Below are 24,284 nucleotides of genomic sequence, written 5' to 3' on the forward strand. Positions count from 1 at the left end.
TGTTCATTAAAGGCAGTGGACACTATTGGTAATTACTCAAAATAATTATTAGCATAAAACCTTTCTTGGTGATGAGTAGTAGGGAGAGGTTGAGGGTATAAAACATTGTGAGAAACGGCTCCCTCTGAAGTGCCATAGTTTTTGAGAAAGAAGTAATTTTCCACGAATTTGATTTCGAGACCTCAGATTTAGAACTTGAGGTCTTGAAATCAACCATCTAAACACGCACACAACTTCTTGTGTGACATGGGTGTTTTTTTGTTCATTATTATCTCGCAACTTTGATGACCGATTGAGCTCAAATTTTCACAGCTTAGTTATTTTATGCATATGTTGAGATACACCAACTGTGAAGGCTAGTCTTTGGCAATTACCAATAGTGTCCACTGCCTTTAAATGGAACTATTTCTTACCCGTATTTATCAGTAGTTCCTCAAACAAATTCATCAGATTTTGAGTACATTTTGGGTATGTCCATTCCATAAATCATGTATCATAAAATGTTTCCAATCCCATCCCTTTTTCACTGAACATTCATAACATTGATGATTTAATCCAGTTTTTTTGACCTGTTTTTGTCTTCGAACTAATCTCACTGTTTTTGTTTGATGGTGAAAAGCACCCTGTTTTCAAACTGCACCAAAATTAAAGTATAAAGAAATTGTTCTACATTTGAAATAACATCACCCGATTTTTCCGCTAAAAGACAGTTATAAAACAGTTACCACATTTCAACAAACAAATTTTGATCAATTGATGCTGTTGCAAAATGAAAAACATGGTACTTCAGCATACATTTGGGAGTCGGGGAGGTAGTGCTTTCTGCTCTACCAGCCAGGCTTCTGCTGGATGATACCCAAGCCTACATCTGTATAAACTGTAAATGGGGTTTCAGCCCCAGCCGTCGATTTCACAAAACTCTTCCTAACTTAAGACTAATCTTAGGACTTAGGACGAGTCCCAACCCTGCACTGTAGCATGCAGACCTTAAGATTAATCCTAAGTTAGGACGAGTAACTCGTCCTACATGTAACTCGATATAAGACGAGTCCTAACTCTTTGTGAAATCGACGGCAGGAGTTGGTAGCAACAGCCCCTGGAAAAAATAGTTGATTGTAGCCTACACCTTGAAGTGGCCTTCAGGCCTTGTGTGTTTGGCGACTTGCACAAACAAAAATCAAAAAAATACACTATGCACAATGTCCGAAATAGGCTCACTGGGTCAAGTTTGTGCAAGGACCAGTGGTTAACTAGTGGTTGTTTAGTGACATAAGTTCATTTGGCGAAAAATCAAGTGATGCATCTGAAGATTCTCCAAATCACCAAATTGTAACAAACTTTTCCTCAAACAATCTTATTCTAACAGATACAATAGCTCTATTTTTATTTTGCATAAAAAATACTGTATTATCTCTTGTTAGTTATTATAACATTTTCCTGACTTTATTTTTTTGTTTTTGAATTCATAATTTTTAGATTAATCATATAAACTACATGTAGTACTATTTTATCAAATAATTGGGTGAACAAAGACAAATTTACTAGTGTGTGATTTGAACCTGTGACCATCGGATTAACGTGCCAGTGTTATAGGAGATCTTGTCCCCTGATGTGTGTGTATTCCCACACTGTAAAATAACATGGGCTGAATGAAAACTGAGTCAAAAGAGTGTGCACCCTGCTGAGATAAAACTTCTGCACAATTTGTGGTATGGTTGGACAGAATTCCTAGGGAACAGAATCTCCTGTCTCTTGTAGATTCTGTCCCCCATATGGGAAATGAACATGGGCTGAAGGAGGATGATTGAAAAGAGGGCGCTATCAGAAGTAGTTTGTACACAGTTGGTGTTATTGGAGAACAGAATCTTCGGGGGACAGAATCTCTTGTTACACCGGCTGCCCCAAGTGAGCTATATATGTATCCCGATCTGGTCAGTTTTTCTTTGTTCACCCCAGAATTAGATTAGATTTAACCAGTCGGTTTTCCATTGTACATGTAGTTTATAACTTATTATTTGAATTGTATTTTGTTTGTGTCTAGGATCTGACTGCGGTACAAATTGCCGATGCAAAAGAGAAGTTTGAATACTATGATAAGGTAATGAAGCCGTCTTTCTATGTGTAGGCTGTCATGGCAGAGAGACTAAGGGCATCAAAATCAAATGGTGGACAGCCATTTTGCGGAGGTGCATTCTGCATTGGGCAAGGGGTTAAACGCACATTATGTTCAACTCGCATTACAACAAGTTATGCTCTCAAACCTTGTGGGCATGATATTCTTCCTACTTTTGTCTGATTTCAAATTTGTTTTACATGTACACTCTTGGAAAAAAACTGGGAAAAAAGTGTGTTTTAAAAGCCTAAAATGTCCATTAAAGGCAGTGGACACTATTGGTAATTGTCAAAGACTAGCCTTCACAGTTGGTGTTTCTCAACATATGCATAAAATAATTAAGCTGTGAAAATTTGAGCTCAATCGGTCAACGAACTTGCGAGATAATAATGAAAGAAAAAACCACCCTTGTCACACAAAGTTGTGTGCGTTTAGACGGTTGATTTCGAGACCTCAAGTTCTAAATCTGAGGTCTCAAAATCAAATTCGTGGAAAATTACTTTTTTCTTGAAAAACTATGGCACTTCAGAGGGAGCCGTTTCTCACAATGATTTTTACCATCAATCTCTCCCCATTACTCGTCACCAAGTAAGGTTTAATGCTAATAATTATTTTGAGTAATTACCAATAGTGTCCACCGCCTTTAAAGGAGCACGTTGCCTTGGATCAGACGAGTTGGTCTCTGAAAAGCGTTTGTAACCGTTTGTTATAAAATGCATATGGTTAGAAAGATGTTTCAAAAGTAGAATACAATGATCCACACAACGGTCCACCATTTTCGGGAGTCAACATTTTGACTCCCAAAAATGGCGGACCGTGTTAGTTCGCAAAGTAAAAGGAAAACCACGCAATTTCGAGGCATATTTGTGTGGATCATTGTATTCTACTTTTAAAACGTCTTTCTAACCACATGCATTTTATAAGAAACGATTACAAACGCTTTTCATAGAACAACTCGTCCGATCCAAGGCAACGTGTTCCTTTAAAGCCTACACCATGTGTACTTGCCCAATGTAGGTCAGGCCTTGTATTTGGTGAAGTGTTAGTACTTTTCCCCCAAGGACCAATAATAATCATGCCTGGCAATATTTTTAAAAATTTTTTCCTCTGCAGGACAAAAGTGGCTCCATTGACAAGGATGAGCTGAGGAGCTTGTTTATTGATATGTTCCCACACTTCCACAGGTAAATTATTGCAAGCCTATACAGGCCGAGTCACACTGCAGCGATAACCAAAACAATAACGATCACGGCGCAAAGAGAACGCTTTCTGTGAACAAATATCACAGGCATGTTACTCGGGTGGGATTTTAACCCACGACCCTTGCAATTCTAGAGCAGTGTCTTACCAACTAGACTACCGAGGTTGCCCGGTAGCTAGAGGCAGTTTGAAACCTATGTTTTGGCAGCGGGTACCGCAACGATATAATAGATGTTAAATTTGCATCGGGGATAAAGAATATTAATTTTGTTTTTTTTACCCATACACCGATGTGTGTTAGCACTGTATACTCAGTACTTCCCCCGAGTCCTGTGTATGGGTAAAAAAAAAATAAAAAATTAATATTCTTTATCCCCCGATGCAAATTTAACATCTATTACATGTAATAGAACGCTTTCTATTGGTTGAATTGCAGAATACGCCCACGCTCATTCAACCAATAGAATGTGTTCTCTTTGTGTCGTGATCGTTATCGTTATCGCTGCAGTGTTACTCGGCCTTAAAGCCTATTCTATTAAATTGTTGCAGTACCAGCTGCTAAACGATAGGATTCGAACTGCTTCAAGGTACCGGGCAATCTCGTTGGTCTAGTTGGTAAGACACTGCTCTAGAATTGCAAAGGTTGTGGGTTCGAATCCCATACGAGTAATATGCCTTTGAGTTTTTTCCACAGAACTCGGGTAAGCACTGAGTATACAGTTTTTACACACATCGGTGTATATGAGTGAAACCAGCACTAACATTCAAAAGCTTCAGTCACACCAAACTTGTTCTCAAACTATCTGAACTCGTCCAAACAAAAAATTGTAAAATGAGTTGACTGTTGTGGTCTGGCTGGAACGTATAGCTTTGACCAGACAATAATAATAATAATAATAATAAACCATTCTTATGTAGCGCATCACCGTGAGGTCCCTATGCACTGTAAAGGGAAATCAACAATTGTACAAAGTACGTAAACAGTATGTTTTTATCCGGGTTTTGAATTGTTCTGATGTCTCTGCCTGTTTAAAGGCAGTGGACACTATTGGTAATTGTCAAAGACTAGCCTTCACAGTTGGTGTATCTCAACATATGCATAAAATAACAAACCTGTGAAAATTTTAGCTCAATCGGTCATCGAACTTGCGAGATAATAATGAAAGAAAAAAACACCCTTGTCACACGAAGTTGTGTGCATTTAGATGGTTGATTTCGAGACCTCAAGTTCTAAATCTTAGGTCTCAAAATCAAATTCGTGGAAAATTACTTTTTTCTCGAAAACTATGGCACTTCAGAGGGAGCCGTTTCTCACAATGTTTTATACCATCAACCTCTCCCCACTACTCGTTACCAAGAAAGGTTTTATGCTAATAATTATTTTGAGTAATTACCAATAGTGTCCACTGCCTTTAACAACCTCTGAAGACTGTACCACAACTGAACTGCTGAACATTGGAAAGAGCGGGAACCTTACGACAATGTCTATAATGTGACTTATCTCTGGTAAAAGTTATGACTGAGAAAGAGAGTTGGGTCTGTTTGTGAACAGGATGAGCGTCTTACAAACGGACCCGGTCTGTGTGCACACTAACACCAAAATGACGCCTGACCGTGAAGGATGTACTACGAACGGAATTGAAGTACTGGGATCTGACTAGGAACCTGACAGGCATGCAGTTAAACTCTCAGCCTGACCAAGAAGGATGTACTACGAACGGAATTGAAGTACTGGGATCTGACTAGGGACCTGACAGGCATGCAGTAAAACTCTCAGCCTGACCAAGAAGGATGTACTACGAACGGAATTGAAGTACTGAGATCTGACTAGGAACCTGACAGGCATGCAGTAAAACTCTCAGCCTGACCAAGAAGGATGTACTACGAACGGAATTGAAGTACTGAGATCTGACTAGGGACCTGACAGGCATGCAGTAAAACTCTCAGCCTGACCAAGAAGGATGTACTACGAACGGAATTGAAGTACTGAGATCTGACTAGGGACCTGACAGGCATGCAGTAAAACTGTCAGCCTGACCAAGAAGGATGTACTACGAACGGAATTGAAGTACTGGGATCTGACTAGGGACCTGACAGGCATGCAGTAAAACTCTCAGCCTGACCAAGAAGGATGTACTACGAACGGAATTGAAGTACTGAGATCTGACTAGGGACCTGACAGGCATGCAGTAAAACTCTCAGCCTGACCAAGAAGGATGTACTACGAACGGAATTGAAGTACTGAGATCTGACTAGGGACCTGACAGGCATGCAGTAAAACTCTCAGCCTGACCAAGAAGGATGTACTACGAACGGAATTGAAGTACTGGGATCTGACTAGGGACCTGACAGGCATGCAGTAAAACTCTCAGCCTGACCAAGAAGGATGTACTACGAACGGAATTGAAGTACTGAGATCTGACTAGGGACCTGACAGGCATGCAGTAAAACTGTCAGCCTGACCAAGAAGGATGTACTACGAACGGAATTGAAGTACTGGGATCTGACTAGGGACCTGACAGGCATGCAGTAAAACTCTCAGCCTGACCAAGAAGGATGTACTACGAACGGAATTGAAGTACTGAGATCTGACTAGGGACCTGACAGGCATGCAGTAAAACTCTCAGCCTGACCAAGAAGGATGTACTACGAACGGAATTGAAGTACTGAGATCTGACTAGGGACCTGACAGGCATGCAGTAAAACTCTCAGCCTGACCAAGAAGGATGTACTACGAACGGAATTGAAGTACTGGGATCTGACTAGGGACCTGACAGGCATGCAGTAAAACTCTCAGCCTGACCAAGAAGGATGTACTACGAACGGAATTGAAGTACTGAGATCTGACTAGGGACCTGACAGGCATGCAGTAAAACTCTCAGCCTGACCAAGAAGGATGTACTACGAACGGAATTGAAGTACTGGGATCTGACTAGGGACCTGACAGGCATGCAGTAAAACTCTCAGCCTGACCAAGAAGGATGTACTACGAACGGAATTGAAGTACTGAGATCTGACTAGGGACCTGACAGGCATGCAGTAAAACTCTCAGCCTGACCAAGAAGGATGTACTACGAACGGAATTGAAGTACTGGGATCTGACTAGGGACCTGACAGGCATGCAGTAAAACTCTCAGCCTGACCAAGAAGGATGTACTACGAACGGAATTGAAGTACTGAGATCTGACTAGGGACCTGACAGGCATGCAGTAAAACTCTCAGCCTGACCAAGAAGGATGTACTACGAACGGAATTGAAGTACTGAGATCTGACTAGGGACCTGACAGGCATGCGGTAAAACTCTCAGCCTGACCAAGAAGGATGTACTATGAACGGAATTGAAGTACTGAGATCTGACTAGGGACCTGACAGGCATGCTGTAAAACTCTCAGCCTGACCAAGAAGGATGTACTACGAACGGAATTGAAGTACTGAGATCTGACTAGGGACCTGACAGGCATGCAGTAAAACTCTCAGCCTGACCAAGAAGGATGTACTATGAACGGAATTGAAGTACTGAGATCTGACTAGGGACCTGACAGGCATGCAGTTAAACTCTCAGCCTGACCAAGAAGGATGTACTATGAACGGAATTGAAGTACTGAGATCTGACTAGGGACCTGACAGGCATGCAGTAAAACTCTCAGCCTGACCAAGAAGGATGTACTACGAACGGAATTGAAGTACTGAGATCTGACTAGGGACCTGACAGGCATGAAGTAAAACTCTCAGCCTGACCAAGAAGGATGTACTATGAACGGAATTGAAGTACTGAGATCTGACTAGGGACCTGACAGGCATGCGGTAAAACTCTCAGCCTGACCAAGAAGGATGTACTATGAACGGAATTGAAGTACTGAGATCTGACTAGGGACCTGACAGGCATGCTGTAAAACTCTCAGCCTGACCAAGAAGGATGTACTACGAACGGAATTGAAGTACTGAGATCTGACTAGGGACCTGACAGGCATGCAGTAAAACTCTCAGCTGCTTGTTGTTGTTGTTTACAGTTTTTGTTGCTTCTATCTTTACAGGAATATGTTAGAGCGATATGTGAACGATGAATTCAGAGCTGGGGACAGTGACTTCAGTAGTTGTGAGTAAACTTCCAGTTTTATTTAGAGTTTGACGCGGGTAGTTGGGCCGATGCACGTGTATTTAGATAAGAATAACCAAAATTTTTTGAATTCTTTTTTTTTATATAGAAAAGTGATGTTTTGCATCAGTAGCAATCCAGTTTGCAGTTGAGACCTCAAACAGTTGAGACCTTAAACTTTCTTTCTTTGCCCCACTTTTTGACCACCAGGTATTGACTTTGATGAGTTTCTGGGCATGTATCGTCGCTTGTTTGTTGTTTGTCGTTCGGTCGTTTCCAACGACGTCTCAGAGATTCTACCTCAGTCCCAGAGAAGACTCAATGATTCCATCAAGACCAACATCAACTTGAAACCGGTAAGTGTTGATGATTCATACCAGACCAGGGCTCAAGTTTTTATACTTGACTGCAGGCCCGGGGCCAGTAGTTTTGGTGTTGGGCTACTATATACTAATGACCTGCAATTCCAACAAACTTGTGTTTTTAGTTAAGTGAATAAAGGGTAGCGATGAGTTCTTAACCAGTCATTTAAAACCAGCAGGGTCGTGGCTGTGCGATAAAGACCTGAGCTGAATAAAGGCCTGAGCTGAAGGCGAGGGCCTTTATCGCATGGCCAAGTAACGTAGTTTTCGAGAAAGAAGTAGTTTTCCACAAATTTGGTTTTGAGACCTCAGAATTAGTTTTTGAGGTCCCGAAATCAAGCATCTGAAAGCACACAATATCGTGTGACGGGTGTTATTTTCTTCCATTATCACGCAAATTTGACGACCAATTTAGTTAAAATTTTCACAGGTTTGTTATTTCCTGCATATGATGAGATACACCAAGTGAGACTACTGGCCTTTGACTATTACCAGTAGTGCCCAGTGCCTTTAATAGGAATATAACACAGGGGAATACTTGTGCATAAAGTGCTTGCCTCTCAAAATGGTGGCTGTGGTTTGATTCCAGGCTAAGGCCAATGTATGTGAGTGAGTTTTCCTTTCTCCAGACAAATCAAACACTTTGGATCTCTGGCTGTGCTCCTGTGTTCATGCGTCAACGTGGGTTACTGTCAAGTGGCATTTTACATGCTTTACATGTAGCTTGACCATTTTGTAGACATAACCTTCGCAAAATCTTTTAACATAAAGTGGGCAAAACCAGTGATGATTTGCAATCTACATTGTATATCACTCAGAAGCTTTTCCTTTTTTTCTTTTTCTTATTGTCTTTTTCTTATTGTCTTCAAACTAGATAAGCGTCGGCCAGAGCAACAATTTCAACAAGAAAGATGGCCCAGGCGCTCAAAATCTTCCTTCCTTTACTGAGAAATCAGAGCTGAGGAAACCGATTGCACATCTTCAGAGGTCCCTCTCTGCTGGTAGTGAGGGTAGTGAAGACTCATTCTTCGATGAGGTACCATCTCCAGGGAGGAAGCCTCCTTCATATAGGTAGAGAACTTTTCACATATTTTAAGTTTATATAATAATTATAATAATAATTTGGGGGCTAATCATCCTTACTCGCAGCTAAGAGCTGAATTGCGAAGGAAGCGGCTACAACGTGTTCGAGAAGCAGGCATGCAAGGGCGCCTTTGGCTGCCGGCCACATCAACCCATTATGACCATGGAGCACAGCCAAAGACCGAAAGTGTTTTCATTTTTCTCGAGGGAGGAAAACCAGGATGGTCTGGAAAACCCTCGTGGCACAGCAGAGAACCAACGCACAACTCAACTCACTTATGGCCCTGGCCGGGAATCCAACTGGGGTCACCTTAGTGAGAGGCAAGCGCTTTACGCACAAGCCAATCATGCCATCCAAGCTTAGCAAAACTAAACAGGATGCCAGTCACAGATAGTACATGTGACACGGTACTTTGGCTGGTAACCTTATTCTGGTTTAAGCATATTTTTGTTGTATTTAAAGGAACACGTTGCCTTGGATCGGCCGAGTTGGTCTATGAAAAGCGTTTGAAACTGTTTGTTATGAAATGTATACGGTTAGATAGATAATTTAAAAGAAGAATATAATGATCCACACAAACATGCCTCAAAACTGCATGGTTTTCCTTTTATGTCACGAATTGACACGGTTGGCCATTTTCGTACTCTACAAAATAGCGTGCCATGGGTGTTCGCTCCGTAAAAGGAAAACCGTGAAATGGCTTTTACCAAAACGCAACCTAATTTTAACATTTTTTGCATTCATTGGTCACGTACATGTAGAATCGTTTTGTGTTTATAAAAATCTATAAAGTCCATTTTTCTTGTTACATGTATTTACTTAAAGCTTGAAGTCAAAAAGGGAGAGTCCTCCACAGTCACCCCCAAAAACACCACCCCCGAAAGCAAGTGGTTTGTCCTCCTTGCTCAATGCTCCATCACTCACTGGAAGTGGGATGGGATCTCTGGCAGGGGCTCCATCATTATCAGGAAAGGGAGGTGCTAAAGGTAAGTAATATTGCTGAGTAACAATTTTATTAGTCATAGCTCAAACTAGGGAGGGGGGGGGGGAGGGGACCATAATACCGCAGCGCTAGTAGCTCAAAATTACTGGATCAGGATTTAAATGAGAACAAATTTTAAAAACCCCACAAATTGAAACTGCAGTGGATGGCTCGACCATAACCCTATATTCATTTCAAAACACATAGCTCACAGCGTCCAATCTACCTTTGGTAGGTGTTGAGGAAATGTCCGCTATTATTATGATGTCTTGTTTTTGGATGCCTAGATGCCCAAAGCCCAGACTGGAAGGACCTGAAGGCGTTGGACAACAAGCTGGACAAGATGAGTTTTGATCTCTCTAAGAGCGAAGGCAGTGAGGATTACGAAGATGATTTCCAGAGGTAGGTTGACTTTTAATAAAAATAAATAATAGAAATGTGCGGTTTTTATATAGCGATTTATACATGTCTCAAAGCGCTTCCGACATTATTACCCTGATCACTGGGCCATTTCATTCCTTAAAGGATTTGGGTACTTTTTGTAACACAAAACACAATGTCCATACATTTACATTAAACTTACACCGTTTGAAGATAATGAGAGTAGAAAGCATACCTCAAAATATTAGTTGCTGGGGTGCTTTAGTTTTTGAGAAATGAGTAAAAACAATGTCATGAAAATACGTTTTTACATGCTAAAATAATTTTGGTCTCATGATCACGGACACCAAAATTATTTTCATGACATTGTTTTACTCGTTTCCCAAAAACTACAGCACCTCAGCAAGTAATATTTTCAGGGAAGCTTTCTACTATCATTATCTTCAAACTGTGTAAGTTTAATGTAAATCTGTGGACATTGTGTTTTTTGCCCTACAAAAAGTACATAGGCTCTTTAAACCATCTCAGCTCTCAGGGGAATGTACAGCCCGTGGCGCCAAATATGCAGCGCACTAAGCTTAACCAACCATAAGAACCATCTCTGCCCTCACAGGTACCCATTTACCCCTGGGTGGAGGGAAGCATTTATGTTAAAGTGTTTGCTCAAAGACACAAGTGTCACGACTGGGATTCGAACCCACACTCTGCCGATCAGAAACACCAGAGCTTGAGTTCGGTGCTCTTATCCGCTCGGCCACAACGCCACTCATTTACCCTGGGCAAGCTTGGCTGGGTGACTGGGGGGTGATTTCACAAAGAGTAAGGACTAGTCCTAACTTAGGACTAGTCCTAGAGATATACAAAACGTGTGGCTAGTCCTAAGACTAGTCTTAACTCTTTGTGAAATCCAGGGCAGGAACACCGGGGCAAATCTCTTCTCTTGTCGATAAGTGCTCTGGATTCTTTTACCATGCATTACACAACACACATGGACCAACGGTTTTACATGTACATCCCATCCGAAGGGGGTAGCAATGGTTAAGTGTCTTGCTTAAGGAAAACAGGTGGCATGACCCGGTCCCAATTTCATAGAGATGCTAAGCAAATTTTTTCCTTGAATTTCTTCAAGGATTACCAACCAAATTTCCACTAGTTGGATATTGCTTGTTACTAGTATTCAGCTGTTGTTCGCTCATCCTGAAAATCACGTGGAAATAATACGGTTGGTAATCCTGTTTTTGAAGCAGAAATTTCATTTTTGTGCTTAGCAGCTCTATGAAGACTCAAACCCACACTCTGCCGTTGAGCAACACTAGAGCTTGAGTCCGGTGCTCTTAAACGCTCGGCAACGACACACCACATGAAGATGATGAGGGTTATTCCATCAATCATGGTCAAGAAATATCTCTCAATATAAATTTTAACAAAATAATTTCCCTATTCATAATAATGTTGAAATGAAACACTCTATCGTGAGATATTGTAGGGGTCAGGGCTGTAAAACAATTTCTTTATTAACACATAGTGAAATTCTTAACAGAAAAACCATGTGTATTTTATGTCTCAGCAGTGAAGGATATAGTTGTTATACTATTGCTAATGCTTTGTATTAGCCATCGTGAGTTACTGCAGAGATTATGGCAATAATACAACATGTGATGCCACGAGCTTTTCATACTTGTTTCTGAAACTAGCTCGTCCAATAAAACTGACTGTCTCCTTCCAAATAAAGAAGTAGTCGGTTGCCTATTGGGTTAGTTTTAGACCAGCACCGGAAGGAGGGGCGGAGGGGGAGATAGGTTTATATGAAAGTGACTTTATAGAACTTTTGTGTATTGGTTCATTTGGAACGGGCTGTCTATAAGCAACATTTCCTTTGTGATGCCGCTAAAGTTTCAAACTTCTTTTCAGTAAATAGTTCTTCAAATCAAACCGGCTGTTTCCTTCCAAATAAAGCTGTAATAGGCTGTAAACTGTGGTTGCTTTCAGCTGGGAACAACAATGAATCACATCTCAAGCATTCACGCAACCATGCAAGGAGAATGGTCCAGCATTTTTCGCGTGGAGATTGTCGCGTGGAGATTGTCGCGTGGAGATTGTCGCGTGGAGATTGTCGCGAAAAGAGTACCGCCTACGCGCGACTAATTGCCGACGGCTGTTTACGCATTTTGTTGTCTGGCGCGATAAAACCATATTATTATTATTATTATTGTTGTAACAGAAACACAATTCATTTTGTTATCCCAAAGAAAATGTGTTTTTTTTTTTTATATCTGAAACAAAAAGTCGCATCCCCTTAAGGTGATCTCCCCTGGCTGCCGCTTCCCAGGTTGTTCCCAGGTTGTATCGTAATTTGGGTGTGATCCCTGGCTACATGGCAGTTAACGGTTGAATGGCTTCTGACTGGCACCCCTGAACAAAGATATTGACAAAATTGGGAGACCACCAACATAGGGCTAGATAGCTCAGTTGGTAGAGCGCCGGCACGTTAATCCGGAGGTCGTTGGTTCGAATCTCACTCTAGTCAATTCTTTGTTCAACCCCAAAAATCTTCTTCTTTTTTTAAGGAAAGAAAAACAATTAATTTTCTTTGGGTTTTTTTGGCAGTGAAGATTTTTGTTTTCTTGCTGTTGCAAAACGCTTTCCAAAAACAGTGCAATTGTAACTTTGTCTTTTTATCCCCCAAAAAAGACAAAATGAGTTTTGCACTGGTTGTGACAGTGAAAGATTTTGCTTTCATGCCGTAACAAAATTGCTCTGCAAAACCCATGATAAGTTAGTGCAGGAGTTGCTGTGACAGTAAAACTAAGTATCAAATATATTTCTATTCCATAAAGCAAATTATTTGTAAAGAAAACACATTGAGTTTTATACAAGTTATGGCATTGAAAAAGATTTCCCTTTGATGCTGTTCCAAAATACTCTTCAAAACAACCATGTGAAGCGTAACAATATCTCTGCGTGTCCAAACCTATGATGGGTTACATGTATTATCAAGAAATCATTATACATTGACAGTGACAGATTTCTCCTTTTAGTTTGTCCATAATTTAGCAAAACACTTAAAATGTCAATTATCAGTCATCTGTGATTTCCGCCAAAAAAATCCATCGTGATTTATTACCAAGCCTCTGACAGTGAACATTTTTTTTCACTTTCTCTATCATATCATACTACGTACCTATCAGCAGAATCTATTATTAATTTCATCACTGTTTCCACAAAGAAGGTATTTCATTAATGTCAACAGCTTGCCCTGGTTCTGCATCTTAAAGACTCTGGACACTATTGGTAATTGTCAAAGACCAGTCTTCTCGCTTACTGTATCTCAACTTATAATACATAAAATAACAAACCTGTGAAAATTTGAGCTCAATCGGTCATCGAAGTTGCGAGATAATAATGAAAGAAAAAACACCCTTGTCACACAAAGTCGTGTGCTTTCAGATGCTTGATTTCGAGACCTCAATTTCTAAATCTGAGGTCTCGAAATCAAATTCGTGTAAAATTACTTCTTTCTCGAAAACTACGTTACTTCAGAGGGAGCCGTTTCTCACAATGTTTTATACTATCAGCCTCTCCCCATTACTCGTTACCACATAAGGTTTTATGCTAATAATTATTTTGAGTAATTACCAATAGTGTCCACTGCCTTTAAATAGTAGCAGTTTTTTAATTCGCTTAAAAAATCCATAATACGTGTCCATCATACATTTGTTTGTTTAGATGATCTTCCCGTCAAGGGAACTCGGCAAACTCCCACAGGGGGATATTAAACACCAAGCTGGCAACAGACAATCTCTCTCATACAAACAATGGTTTAACGTCTATGATTATGAATTGCACAATTCAAGAACTAGTGTTTCAGTAACTAGACAAACATACTTATTCTAGTCATTGTGAAATCAGCGCTGAGCTTGGGGATTCGAACCAACAACCTTGTTTTTGCAACCCTGCAGTCAAACCACTGGACCACAGTGACCAATTGCCTAATGTGCAATTCTTTACAAATCAATGTACATGTTAAGCTGTTCATACAGGTAATGATATATGGATACATTTTCGCAGAGTAGGCACAACGCATGGTGGGCACATGGATTTTCCGCTTTACACTTTATTAACAAAGTATTTGCATTTTCACCACAAGACTTTTTGCCAATTTTAATGGCATACTATTCACGATATGGCCATTCTTGTGTGTGTGTATGTGCCCTTATTACACACGCCAACTTACTTAAATGATATCCAATTATTACTTATGCTATCCAATTATTACTTATGCTATCCAATTATTACTTATGCTATCCAGTTATTAATAAAAGCAAAAACAAATGTTGTCCAAGCGATAACTGACGAAGGACTTGGGATCCCCCAGAAACCTATTGCTTGTGGACTCCCATGACAAATATCAAGGTCATTAAAAGACTTGTTTTCAGAGAAATAACTCGTAAGTCCAAACTCAAAAGTCTGTGGTTTTGTCTTAGGATTCCCTGAAAAATATTGTTTTTGGACTCCTAGGTAAAATGTTATGGTCTTTATGATTGAAACGAAAGAAACATTGTCTCACAACTCCAGACGGACTTTATCTCCAAACTTGGTGTGTGGATTGGTCTTTGGATCCCGAGAAGCCTAAAAAGTTATGGGTAAACCCTGTCTACTAACCGTCTTAAGTGTAGCAGAGGTCTAAAATTTCAGGGTTTTGTCTTCATTTTATCTACAATGTATACAACGCTTCTACAATGCTTTCTCCTGTACACAATCGGAGCATACTGATCGAAACGTCGAGTTGAAACCAATGGTTCCTTTCAGAACCACCCCAACTCATTTAGAGATAGTCATTACATGGTGTTACCGCAAACCTTTCCATATCCTATTTCCACCATGCAAAGTTTCAAATCCTACTAATACAATGTCAGGTTTTTCAGATTGAATGCAATAATGATTTGTTTTTTTCTTCTTTTTTTGGTCGCAGTTCTCAAGACAGCCAAAGCGTGACTCACTCAAGGGGTCAGAAGAGCCAGAAAAGCAACGAGGGAAACAGCATCAGCGAAGATATCAGTGAAGATATTCAAGAAGAAATTGATATTTCCGGGGACGATGACTTCCTCGCAAGCAGTCAAGAAAAAGTAAGTGCTCAAAATGAACCTTACCCATTCTGTTTCTAGAGATCCTACCCTAATCTGTTTGGAACGGTTAAAGACACTGGACACTAATGGTAATTATCAAAGACTAGTCTTGTCACTTGGTGTATCTCAACATATGCATCAAATAACAAACCTGTGCAAATTTGAGCTCAATTGGTCGTCGCAGTTGCGAGATACTAATAAAAAAAAAACATGCTTGTCAAAAACAGTTGTGTGCTTTCAGATGCTTGAATTCGAAACCTCAAATTCTAAATCTGAGGTTTTGAATTCAATTCAAATATTTTAGTGAGAAATAGCTTCTTTCTCAAAAACTACATTACTTCAGAGGGAGGCGTTTCTCACAATGTTTTACATGTATACTATTAACAGCTCTCTATTGCTCGTTGACAAACAAGCTTTTAGGCAAACAATAATTTTGAGTAATTACCAATAGTGTCCAGTGCCTTTAAAGCCATTATACACTTTCGGAACAGAAAAAAAAAAAAAAAAGTTCACAGATTTACAAATAACTTACAGGGTTTACAGAAGGTAATGGTAAAAGACTTCTCTTGAAATATTATTCCATGAAATGCTTTACTTTTTGAGAAAACCTTAAAACAATTATCAATTCTCGACAACGAGAATTACGGATTTATAGTAAACACATTTCATGACACGGCGAAACGTGCGGAAACAAGGGTGGGTTTTCCCGTTATTTTCTCCCGACTCCGATGACCGATTGAGCCTAAATTTTCACAGGTTGTTATTTTTTATATCAGTTGTCATACACGAAGTGTGGCCCTTGGACAACACTGTTGACCAAAAGTGTCCACTGGCTTTAAGTTCCCCTGTCTGAAACCAAAATTTATTTGGATCGACCTAAAGTCACTCTTCATCTATTTGGTATGGTCGCACCTGTCTGTAACCGTGTTAAATTATTGTACTCTCTCAGGCAAACCATTCTTTAATGTCGCAACGGTTGAAGGGTTAGAAGCTTTACAGGCTACTTCATTATAATTATCACACCTTGGAGTACTTTATTGTCAGATAAGGAAGACATTTGCATCAATATTTGATGAAATTCAGACACTTTGTAAGGTTGAGGTCGGCCGGGAATCCTGAATTTACTCTCTGTCCATTTCTTGATTTGCCTTATACATGTAATAATGAAAGCCCAACGTTGTGGATAACAAGCTGAGATTTTCTCAGGAATTCTTTCATGTTTTCAGGTCCTTAAAGACACTGGACACTATTGGTAATTGTCAAAGACCAGTCTTCTCACTTGGTGTAACTCCACATATGCATAAAATAACATACATTGTACCTGTGAAACTTGGAGCTTGATATAACAATGAAAGAAAAAACATCCTTGTCACACAAAGTGCTTTCAGATGCTTGATTTTGAGACGTCAAAATCTAATTCTAAGGTCTGGAAATCAAATACCTGGAAAATTACTTCTTGCTCAAAAACTACGTTTCTACGTTACTCACAATGTTTTATACTATCAACCGCTCTCCATTAGCCTACTCGTTACCAAGAAAGGTTTTATGCTAATAATTATTTTAAGTAGTTACCAATAGTGTCCACTGCCTTTAAACCATTTTCAGAATGTTTATATTTGTGAAATCTTATTCCCTGGCAGGTGTCAGATCTTGTGGCCAAGTTGAGTGCAAATCAAGGGCAAGGCCTCTGTAAACATTCCAGGACTGTTCCGTAATGCTTACAATATTCATAGAACTGGGCCGTGGGCTTCCTGGATTTTAGTATGTCTTAAGCAGGTTTATTTAAGAACTTCTTTTTAACAGTGCCCTTTACAATGAGACCCAACTGTACTTAGATGTTTTGTCTTAGCAATTTACATGTAGGAATCTGTTATGGTGGTTAAGTCATCGGAGTGTGGGTTCGAATCTCAGTCATGGCACTTGTGTCCTTGAGCAAGATGTTTGACTATAATTGCTTCTCTTCACCCAGGGGTATACAATGTAAATGGGTACATGTACATTGTACATGTGAGGATAGGAGGATTTTGTGTATGATAAAGCCTGTGGAGCACCACTACAGCCCAGGGCTGTATACTCCCCAGGGTGCTGAGCAAGATTAAAGGACTTTTATTGGCCCAATGACCTGCAGCCGATGTCACGAAACGCTAGGATTAATCCTATCTGGAGTTAAGACGAGTAACTTGTCCTAACTTAGGATGGGTTCAATGCGTCCTATGTATTTGGATATTGAACTTAACTCGTCCTAAGTCCTAAGATCAATCCTAAGTTAGGAAGAGTAACTGATGTATGTGAAGCGCATAATGACAACTATCATTAATATATAATAACAATAATAACTTATTCAAATGAAGTTATTACCAGTATCTAAATTTTTAATAACTCAATCTTGCTTGTTCTTTATTTTTTTCACACGCAGTTTGATGAATTGACGACAGATCGGTCAGTGTCTCAGCTCAGTGGACACTTTGATTATACTGAAGACGCTCAACTTGAATTCTAGGAGGGTTTGACCGAGAAGTCGTTTCAAGATGAGCTTGCAATGGTAAACCTTTCTTCAGACAAAAAAATATCTTCTTTTTTTCTTTAAAAGGCAGTGGACACTATTGGTAATTACTCGAAACACATATTACCATAAACACTTACTTTTTAACGGTCAATGGAGAGCTGTTGATAGTATGAAACATTGTGATAAACAGCTCCCTCTGAAGTAATGTAGTTTTTCAGAAGGAAGTTATTTTCCACTAAAATATTTGAATTTGATTTCAAGACCTTAGAATTAGATTTTGAGGTTTCTAAATCAAGCATATGAAAGCACACAGCTTTGTGTGACACCCTTGGGTGTTTTTTCTTCCATTATTATCTTGCAACTTTGATGACCAATTGAGTTCAAATTTTCACAGGTTTGTTATGTTGAGACACATCAAGTGAGAAGACTGGTCTTTGACAATTACCAACAATGTCCAGTGTCTTTAAGTAAAGAGAGTAATGTCTCTGCAGCGTGTGGGAAGTAAGCCATACTTTTGGGGCCATACAAAGTTTTCAACATTTTCATGGCCGGATCAAGTGTGGGCAGGGAGGGTTTGGGAGTGATCAGAGGGGGGATTTAGAGTTTGTGGACAACTGCTGCGGTCAAAAGCAATCTTGTGCTCATTTGGGAAACCTTCATCTTTTTAACAAAAAGTCTACCTGGCACTTCAGAACCAGAAACAAGAAGAATAAGACCTGTCCGACCGTAAAAGTTTCGCGCGAATTCAAACACTTTGGTCCCACTACATTGCTTTAATAAATGGAGGAAACAAACTTGCGCGCTTTAACGAGCCCACATATTGAATACATGCGAGACTTGTACAGTTTTTGTTTAGATGATCGGAAATTCCCATCAAGGGAAGTCGGCAAACTTCCACAAGGGGATATAAACACCAAGCTGGCAACAGATTCTCTCTCATAAAAAAATGGATTAAACATCTATATTTACGTATTGCACAAATCAAGAAATTGTGATTCAGTAACTAAGCGACAATACTTATTCTAGTCATTGTGAAATTAGCAGTTAGCTTAGTCAGATTCGAACCCACAACCTTGTGGTTGCAATTCCTGCAGTCTAACCACTAGACCACATTGACCAGTCTATACCAGGCCTGACACCTGATGACATGTGTCTAAAGGGCAAGGGCACCAAGGCGTTTTCTCCTTGGTAAAGGGCACCTCTGTGAACATTTCAAGGGGCACCAAGGCAATGACCAGGGGAAACAGAGGCACTTTCGTGAAGTATCGGGTCTGCTATGCTTTTTAGTATCTGCGAGGGTCGTGAAAGCAACTTTTTAAGCACATGGACAACATTGTCATGTTTTTGTCAAAGACCAGGGGTCGATTTTACAAAGAGCTAAGATTAATCTTATCATGTAAAGACATTGTAATTGCTAAAGCAAACTTTGTTGCACTTTACAAGTCACTTTAGTAATACTGACAACTCACTAAAAGATGAATCTTATTGCTTTGTGAAATCGAGGCCAGTACCCTCACTTAATGAACAAAAGAAAAAGCATTTTAAACTGGCGCAATAAATCATTAGTCGCAAGAACTGTCAGGAAAAAAACAATTGTGAAAATAGCGTGATGTTTTCACTGTTTACAAACATCTGGTTTTGGACGCAAGAGATCAAGCCTAATTTGTACTCATTTCTCAAAAAACTATTTTCAGGCGAAAATATTTCAAGGGAAGTTTTCCACAGCGCCCAGCTTAACACCATGTAAGTCACTCCAAATTTGTGTACATTTACATTTTCACTCTTACCATCTTTGTGCACATGCTTTTGAAATTGTTTAAACTATTACTTCTACAGGAAAATCAAACGAGCAATACACAAATTTGAATTTAAAAAATGAGTAGAATAAGCATTGTATTCTAGTCACTGAAACATAGGTTCTTGATTTGTGCATTTCATAATCATAGTCGTTAAACTGACGTTCTTATGAGTGGGATTTTCTGTTTCCAGCCATGTGTTTATACAATGTATCCCCTTGTGGGAGTTTGCTGAGTTCCCTTGATGTGAAGATCATCTAAACAAACAAACACACTATGAATTTTAGGAAAGTCAATTTGGGTTTCTCAGCTGTGCCGAAAGAAATTGGAAAGCACAGTGCAAAGACATGCTGTACCTTGCATTTGCCTCTTTTTATGATAAACTGAAGCTGCATGCATGTATGTAACACAACCAACATTATGTTTACAAGCACTACATTGAGGAATGGAGGGGCGGGGCGTGGGGGAGTGGTCTTTAAAAGTAGTACTCCTTGAGTGACCTTTAAAATATTGAAAACTTTGGACGACCCCCTGACTGAGAGTATCTTTAATGTTTAACTGTGTATTCAGCAATAGGGTCTTTTTAAAAACCTTGTAAGTTTTATGTCTTATCACGCATTCCACAATCAGTGCCATGCGTCAACAGCCTGACTTCTGACCAGCATGGTGCTTAAAATCATAGAGCCTGGGTCCTAGCTCTGTGTTAAAATGTGGAAGCCGGAGCGGGCTATGCTAACAAGGGTCAGTTTACAAAAAGATACATGTAGAACTGGTCCTAGGACTAGTCCTAGAACTGGTCCTAGGACTAGTCCTAGAACTGGTCCTAGGACTAGTCCTAGAACTGGTCCTAGGACTAGTCCTAGAACTGGTCCTAGGACTCTTTAGGAGTTACTGTACATCCGTCGATTTCACAAAACTCTTCCCAACTTAAGACCAATCTTAGGACTTAGGACGAGTCCGAACCCTGCACTGTAGCATGCAGACCTTAACTCTTTGTAAAATCGACGGCTGTATCAAAACTTAAGGCTAGGCCTCAGTTAGGATGAGTAACTTGTCCAAACTTGTCTTTAACTCTTTGTGAAATTTACCCTAGTCCTGAAGTGTTGACCAATGCAAAGCTCTATTCATATTGAGGTCAGAGGTCACAGTTATCAGCATAGGTCAGAGAGATTTGGTCGAGAGTAGATCATTAACAACGTTAAAGTGGTAGCTGCTGATCAAATATAGTGTTAAGTGCATGTTTATGTAATATTGACACAAAGAACTTGTTTTTGATAATGGATGAACACAGAAAAATCTACATGGACCCTACCAAAAAAATACAATAGAAATTTAAAAAAACAAAATATAAAAAATACAGACAAAATAAATGAAATAATTTAAATGAAATAATTGAAATAATAATAACAAAATAAACGAATACAAACTATTAGGTAGATCTTGGAAGAAGAATGTCTTTAGGAGACACTTATAGAGCGGCCCATCAAAGAAGCCACTATTATTAACAATAAGAAGGTAGATCATTCCACAAGATTCAATGCAGCCAGAGTTAATTATCTGTCTCTTCAATCTTCCTCTTATAGGATTAGGGTTAGGAATGGAAAGCGAGTCAGATCGGACGATAAAATTGATAAAAAGTGATTAAAATATACACAGCACGCTCTATCTATAAATCCATGAGTGCGAGTAGTATGCACATTTTAATATCAGACCAAATAATGCATTACCTGGTCTGATAATTTTTGAGGCCATTGCTCCTGGTCATTGTCACCTAGCCCCATTGCCTCCATGCCCCTGGTCATTGCCCCCATGGCCCTGGTCATTGGCCCCATGCCCCTGGTCATTGGCCCCATGCTTCGTTTTTTAAAAGGGCAAGGTCACCAAGGCATTTTCTCCACAGTAAGGGGAAACTAGGAGGAAATTGTAAATTTCTACTGAAGCATTTTAAGAGCACCAAGGAAATGACCAGAGGGCACGGAGGCAATCGTCTCAGTTGCCTGCGTGAAGTATCAGGCCTGGATTTGTGTCTGTTATGAGGGTTTCAGGGGAAAACTACCTTGCCCTCCTTATATGAAAGAAATTACTGACTTGGGTTACACACGACCCACTTTGAAGGGGGGAAAAAAAGAAAAAGAAGATAACTTTGACATTTGATCCACATGTTGTTTCCGACTGTCAAACAACGCTAATGTCAAATATCTTTCATTACGCGTTTGCTCCACACTAAACATGCCATCCAAGCAGCGGTTCTAGTGAAAACAATTGTACGTACATCAATATTTGTTACAGCCTGGGCAGAATTAATGCTTTGGACGAAGAAGGGGGAAAAATTGTTTAATTTCAAGACGGCCGATATGTAATTCCAGATCAGTTGGGAATACATAATATGACTAACTTTGAGGGAATTAATTTGAAATTTAATTCGCATGTTGTTTGGGACTGTTAAAACAATGCAAATACCAAATATCTTACTTTACGCGTTTGCCCCCGGAAGATTCGCCTGCATTGCTGGGAAATAATATTTTTTGAAATAACACAAATATCAATGTGGTTGCCTTTGGCGGCATTTTGATTAGTCACGTCAATGAGTTTCAATCATAAGAAGTATATAGAAATTAATTGGAAACTTCTAGGTACAACCATGACCAAGTTCGAGTGTGCACCATGGTTGTTATTAAAGGTTGACGACTTTGACTCAAACCCAGGCTAGTTGACTACTGTGGTTGACATCATGGTTATTATTAAAGGTTGACGACTTTGACTCAAACCCAGGCTAGTTGACGACTTTGACTCAAACCCAGATAATCTCTACAGATAATAACCTTTATCTATTCATTTTGTAATTGAACACTCACAAAGCTCACAAACTCTTTTAAAGGCAGTGGACACTATTGGTAATTACTCAAAATAATTATTAGCATAAAACCTTATTTGGTAACGAGTAATGGGGAGAGGTTGATAGTACATGTATAAAACATTGTGAGAAACGGCTCCCTCTGAAGTGACGTAGTTATCGAGAAAGAAGTAATTTTACACGAATTTGATTTCGAGACCTCAAGTTTAGAATTTGAGGTCTCGAAATCAAGCGTCTGAAAGCACACAACTTCGTGTGACAAGGGTGTTTTTTTCTTTCACTATTATCTAGCAACTTCGACGACCGATTGAGCTCAAGTTTTCACAGGTTGGTTATTTTATGTATATGTTGAGATACACCAAGTGAGAAGACTGGTCTTTGACAATTACCAATAGTGTCCAGGGCCTTTAATAGTCGAAACAATAATGTAAGGGTGGTCAAGTTGTATTTATTATTTGTTTGTTTGTTAAGCCAAGTAGACCATTTTACAAACTCTTTACAATTGTTTACCATTATCCATAAAGTATCCAGCAATTACTGTAATTTAGTCTGGTCCCAGCATGCGTTTACTTTCTCCAACGAGGGATGTGAATTACCTTCCTGTGGCCCAATTTCATTAAGCTGCTAAGCAGAAAATACTGCTTGACAAACTTCTTTGCTAAGCAAACATTTTGTTTGGAACCAATCACAGCAATGTAAACTTTATGTAGTTTTGGCTGGTAATTTTTTTTTCTGCTAAGCAATACTTTTCTGTGCTTAGCAAGTTTTTGTGCTTACAGGTTTTGTGAAAGTTGGCCCTGGGCTCACTTTCCCACAGGTTGGTGTATCTCATAATGGAATTCTATAGGCCTGTTTTAAAGGCACTGGACACTATTGTTAATTACTCAAAATAATGTTAGCATAACAACATATGAAGTGTTGATATGAATTAACATAGGTGGGGGGGGGGGTCACTTTAAAATTTAAATGCGCTATTCAGGACATGCACACACCTGTACATGATAGGCCCTCCAGACGAGCTGTTGATAGTACAAAACATTGTGAGAAACAGCTCCCTCTGAAGTAACATAGCTTTTGGGTAAACATTTTAACAGGTTTGTTATTTTGTGCATAGGGATGTTGAGAGTGACTGACCAAGTGAGAGGACTGGTCTTTTACAATTACCAAACATGTCCAGTACCTTTAAGCACAACAAATTAATGCTTGCCAGAATATGGTTACCAGTCAAAACACTTTTTCTCAAATACCATCTATGACTGGTATCCCGCTCTTTTTAGCTGCAATTTGTTTATCAATTTCTTTTGCTTAATAAGCTCTTTGAAATTGGGGCCCAAGTACAATGTAGTGTTATTTTAATTATTAAAATAATTATAGATGTACATATTGTTCATACATTCTTGAATTAAAATATTTTTAGTTGTTGTAAAAAATAATAAAAACTTCCACTGAACAATTTTAATTCAATTTTAATGTACATAGGCATAATGCATTGTTTGAACGTTTCGTAGATTAATATTTATTTTGTTTGAATGCATCTGGATGAATTGTTGTTGGATTTGTGTTTTTTTGTAAGGACGCTCCTGTTGAAAATATGACCTTGCGCTTATGCATTAAATGAATATCAAAATAAAATCCAGGTGTCCCCCCCCCCCCCCCCCCCCACACACACACCCCCACCCACCCGCGAGGGCAAGCGATTGGATCAAAACATACGGTCGAGTTTTTCATCGTGATTGCGTGCTTCGTTGGTTTCTGGTTTCTATATTAAATCAGGGTAAATCTAT

General features: G+C 39.5%; 1 protein-coding gene across 3 annotated transcripts in view; it reads left to right on the forward strand.

The window, feature by feature from the left end:
* Positions 1-24,284, forward strand: part of LOC117296503 (FGFR1 oncogene partner-like) — a 41,714-nt gene that overhangs the window by 8,036 nt on the left and 9,394 nt on the right. For 2 of the 3 annotated variants that reach the window (XM_033779467.1, XM_033779469.1), the window contains 9 exons: positions 2,042-2,098; positions 3,227-3,297; positions 7,348-7,409; positions 7,620-7,765; positions 8,646-8,842; positions 9,681-9,841; positions 10,125-10,239; positions 15,191-15,344; positions 17,761-18,058. In XM_033779467.1, coding sequence (XP_033635358.1) covers positions 2,042-2,098; positions 3,227-3,297; positions 7,348-7,409; positions 7,620-7,765; positions 8,646-8,842; positions 9,681-9,841; positions 10,125-10,239; positions 15,191-15,344; positions 17,761-17,844 — 1,047 coding nt within the window. In that variant the 3' untranslated portion in view covers positions 17,845-18,058. Of the gene's footprint in view, positions 1-2,041; positions 2,099-3,226; positions 3,298-7,347; positions 7,410-7,619; positions 7,766-8,645; positions 8,843-9,680; positions 9,842-10,124; positions 10,240-15,190; positions 15,345-17,760; positions 18,059-24,284 lie in introns of those variants that run through there. The other variant, XM_033779468.1, reaches the window with a different exon arrangement.

This window comes from Asterias rubens, chromosome 11, assembly GCF_902459465.1.
Source record: "Asterias rubens chromosome 11, eAstRub1.3, whole genome shotgun sequence".
Taxonomy (NCBI): domain Eukaryota; kingdom Metazoa; phylum Echinodermata; class Asteroidea; order Forcipulatida; family Asteriidae; genus Asterias; species Asterias rubens.